This window comes from Terrapene carolina, unplaced genomic scaffold (assembly GCF_002925995.2).
Source record: "Terrapene carolina triunguis isolate 2854851 unplaced genomic scaffold, T_m_triunguis-2.0 Scaffold22771, whole genome shotgun sequence".
Lineage (NCBI taxonomy): Eukaryota > Metazoa > Chordata > Testudines > Emydidae > Terrapene > Terrapene triunguis.
This window is the reverse complement of record NW_020687122.1, coordinates 1-4,391: the sequence shown is the minus strand read 5'-3', so window position 1 is coordinate 4,391 and position 4,391 is coordinate 1. Positions and strand designations below refer to the sequence as shown.

The following is a 4,391-nucleotide window of genomic DNA, read 5'->3' as shown; positions in this document are numbered from 1 at the left end:
TGCAGAAGGAAAAGGGGGAAAATACCCTGAAAAGAAGAGACAAGAAGGTGTGGGAGGGTGAGAAGGAGACTGTGAAGGAGAGGAGAGAAGAGACTGGAGAGACAGCAACAACTGCGTGAGACAGGGAAGGGGAGACAGTTTGGGAACCACTCAGAGAGCATGTCTCTGCCTTTGTAAGCCAGCCAGGAACCTATGAGGTAAAGGGAAGATCTCCGTGGGGGCTCTACCAGCAGCCCACAAGCATTTTTTCCAGTAATCTCTGCTTTATTGGGAGGGTGAGGAGAGCCAAATGTCCACCCCTCAACACTCTGCTGTTCTAGCTCCTGGGGTCTCTGGGTAAGCCACACTTTTGTGTCAGCCTCATTGTAACAAGGGTGCATCTCCGCACCTGCTCCTGTTCTCACTGGCTTCTGCAGACACATTAGCCTCTCCAGAGCAAGTCCTGGTCTGTCCATATGCAGGACAGCTGAAGAGCTGTGGGCAGAGGGTTGGATCTTTTGACTATTACCTGTTCGGTTTATTCCCTCTGAAGCACCTTGCATTGGCCACTGTCGAAAGACAGGATACTGGACTAGATGGACCTTTGGTCTGACCCAGTATGGCTGTTCTTACGTTCAGAGACTGCAGAAATCCCTGAGGAGCTGTACAGGGCTTGCCTTACAGTCTCTGGGTTTTTTCTTTGCAGTTCATGGCCCAGGGGAAAGCTGGGGGCAGCTCCCCTCCGTCTGCACCCCCAAAACCTGGCAGCCAGTTGGACAGTATGTTGGGAAGCCTCCAGTCTGACCTGAACAAACTGGGAGTAGCTACCGTTGCCAAAGGTGTTTGTGGAGCCTGCAAGAAACCAATTGCTGGACAGGTGAGTCTAAGGCACCATCTTGTTGCTAAGCCTTGGCTACAGCAAGGAGTAACTGGGAGGGCTGTATCATGAGGCTGAAGGGACTGGCGATGCTGAAGAAACTGAAGTACTCTATTTATCCACTGGCCAGGTACGCTGTAAGCTCCTCCAGTGACCTCTACCCTGCCCTTGAGGGACTGCCCTCTCCTGAGATGATAGGTAATTCAGTTTTCATGCTACCCCAGTCCAGGGCTCACTTGAGTAGTAGAACGTGTAGTTAGTGCCAAACTCTACCTGGTGTGTTGTCACGTGAGTTGCCACAGCAAAGAAGTAGAGTCGTCCCCCATAACTGCTCCATCTTCCCTACAGGTTGTCACAGCCATGGGGAAAACCTGGCACCCAGAGCACTTCGTTTGCACCCACTGCCAGGAGGAAATCGGGTCACGCAACTTTTTTGAACGTGATGGTCAGCCCTACTGTGAGAAGGACTATCATAATCTCTTCTCCCCTCGCTGCTACTATTGCAACGGGCCCATCCTCGACGTGAGTCCCTGAGCCAGCGCGTGTCAGTAGGAGTCTCTCTCTTGGCCGTGCACGGGGGAGTCTGGTGCTGTACTGTCGAGTAGAAAAGCGCACATCCATCTACCCCTGATAACTCTTCTCTTGTAGTTTTGGGACCCCTATTCTTCCTTCACCCCAGTGCTGTAGGGGAAATAATTGGACCCAGTGCAGCTATCTCCCTCTATCTGCTGTAGGGTCCTGCAATGAGAGGGCAGGTTCTACTGAACTAAATTTTCCCCATTGCAGCTCTACTGAACTGAGTATTAGGATCTAGCTGTCTTCACTGCAGTAAGGATCTCCTGATTTTCCCCAATGGGATACCATGGTAGGAGGCATTCCTGCTGAGTTTCAGAGTACTGCACGGGACTGTGTCCCCTTCTCCCCCAGGTCTAGAGGAAAGGAGTGGTGTGTCTGACCTTGTTAGGGTAAAGGGGAGTGGGGGGGATTGAATCCCCAAGGAGGGGGCTTGGCTCAGCTCTTTAAGCACAGTTGATGTTTGTTGCACTCAGCACTGGCGTTTGAGTGCTCACTGTTTGTGGTTTCTCCCAAACAGAAAGTGGTGACAGCCCTGGACAGGACATGGCACCCAGAACACTTCTTTTGTGCGCAGTGTGGCGCTTTCTTTGGACCTGAAGGTACTATTGGTTTGTGCAGAGAGAAGCCACTCTGGTGAAGCAAGTAAGGGGTGGGGGTGGAGGCAACATAAGGGGCTGTGATGGGTCCTTTCCATAGAGCAGCGGTCCCCAAACTGTGGGGCATGTTTGGGGGGAGCGTCAGGGCCCAGTCTACCCCCATAGGGGGTGGAGAGGAAGTGCCACTCAGCCCCGCTCTGCTCCCAGCTGTGGCCCTGTACTCTGGCACTTGGCCTGGCTGCAGCTCTGAACCGGACCGCAGCTCCGGCTGCAACTCCACTCCCGGCCCGGGCTCCAGCCCCATCTTCACCCACCTTAGCCTGTCCGCGCCTCCCCCCAGGAGTCGTGGCCCCGCTCCCGACCGCAGCCCCGGCTGCAACTCCACTCCCAGCCAGCACTCCAGCCCCATCTTCACCCACCTTAGCCTGTCTGCGCCTCCCCACAGGAGTCGCGGCCCCGCTCCCGACCGCAGCTTCAGGGAGTGGGGCGCGGACAGAGGTAAGGGGGGGCACGACATGAAAAGTGTGGGGACTACTGTCCTAGAGCAAGTGATGTAGAAAACTGGGGGTGTGTGGGTAGAGAGGGACTGTGGTGTTACTTAGTGGATGGGGAGCTAACAGTGATTGCTATTTCCACATGGAGACTACAGGAGGCGTAGCATGTGCTCCTCCTATAGCAGAATAAGGGATACCTCTGGTCTGTGACTGGGGATCCCAGCCACCCTGTTAGCCCCATGGAGTCTGGCTGGGTGTTCCCATGAAGGAAGGTCACAAGCTGATGCTGTCTGGCTCTGTTTTTCCCTTGTGTCCTTGGCAGGGTTTCATGAGAAGGATGGCAAAGCCTATTGCCGCAAGGATTACTTCAACATGTTCGCTCCGAAGTGTGGGGGCTGCGCCCGGGCCATCCTGGAAAATTACATCTCTGCCTTGAATACCCTGTGGCACCCTGAGTGCTTTGTCTGTCGGGTAAGAGAGCCTGTGCTGCGCACTGTCACCTGACCCCTCTCCCAAGTCCCCTAGGTGGGTGTCTGGTGGTTACCTCGATCAGAACAAGGGGTCTGGGCCAGCACAGGACAGCCAGCCCCACAAAATACATAGTGTGATAGTGACCACGCACCCTCTTGCTTCTCTGCCAGTTTCCATTAAATTCTCTAGGGGCTTAATTCCCTCCTCCTCCCTCATAGCCACAGTTATGGGCTTCTGCAGCAGTTCACTGATAAGCACAGAATTTTTCCAGTGGTTTCTTAGTAATAGTGAGCTAAGCTTTCTGAGCACTCTGCCTCAGCACCCTGATTTGAAGAGCTTCCTCGTGTGCTCACTCTGGAAATGTCAACTTAATGAGACTGACCTATTTGGATCAACTTGGACACTAATGAAATAGCTGTAAACTGAATACGCTGCTGCATAATGAACTGTAATGCTGCAGAATAAATACTTAGCACGTCTTCAAAGAGCCTTGCAAATATTGACCCATCTCCCAGGAGCAGTGTAAAGCTGAATATCAGCCACGTGTTACCGAGACAGAGGCAGAAAGGCGGAGTTCAGAATGAGGGTCAGAACCCATAAGTTCCTGTTTCCAATCCTGTGCTCAGACCACTAGTCTGCTCTCCTCTGCTGCAGAGCAGCCAGCGTGAAAGGAGTTGGCTGAAGCTGTCCCTTTGAAACTCTCCATCACTCAGAAGGCCCCTGTGAATAGAAATTCTGGCAGTCTCTTGTGAGCAGCTGACCAGCTCCGTCCTTGCCTGGACCTGGCTTCAGGCTCTTCTTCTGCTCAGGAGATGTTGCTCGGCATTCTTCACGCTGCTGCCTGTTCGTGGGGGCAGCAACTTTTGGGCAGAGTCTGTTTTTCTGTTGTTAAAGTCAGGCCAATTTCCAGTGTTTGTTTTCGAATGGAGGTGGATGGCTTAGTAGTCTCAGCATCAGGCTCCCAGGTACCTGCTGCCTTTCAATGCTGCAGGCAACTGGAGTTCCTCGCAGTTCACTGTGTGCGAACGTGCCTGGATATGCACTTACTGTGGCTGCACCCTGCTGGATGCCTGCACGCAGGGCTCAGTTTGCATCTGCCTGTGACTAAGTAGATGTCCAACCATGCGTGCACTTGCGGTACTGTGCGTGTCCCTAGGGCTGGATGTTCAAGTACAAAACTAGGACTCAGGACATCTGGCTTCTGTTCTTGACTTTGCTGCTGACCCATGTGACCCTGGGCAAGTCCCTTAATGGCTCTATACCTCAGTTTCTCCACCTGTAAAAAGGGGGGGGGGAAATTCCTCCTAACTTCCCATGACTGTAGTGAAGGTACAGCCATTAATACCTGCGTGGGGCTTAGACAGTGATAACCATTATAGAGAGATGGGTGCCTATTAA

The 4,391-nt window shown here is 53.1% G+C and overlaps 1 protein-coding gene across 1 annotated transcript; it reads left to right on the top strand.

Moving 5' to 3' along the window:
• Positions 1-627: 627 nt before the first annotated feature.
• On the top strand, positions 628-2,993 carry LOC113408722 (paxillin; the record flags this gene model as incomplete). The annotated part of the gene is made up of 4 exons (XM_026662106.1): positions 628-856; positions 1,205-1,378; positions 1,950-2,031; positions 2,845-2,993. Coding segments are annotated over exons 1-4 (573 nt in total), but the record flags the coding sequence as incomplete, so codon positions are not given.
• Between the last annotated feature and the right edge of the window lie 1,398 nt (positions 2,994-4,391).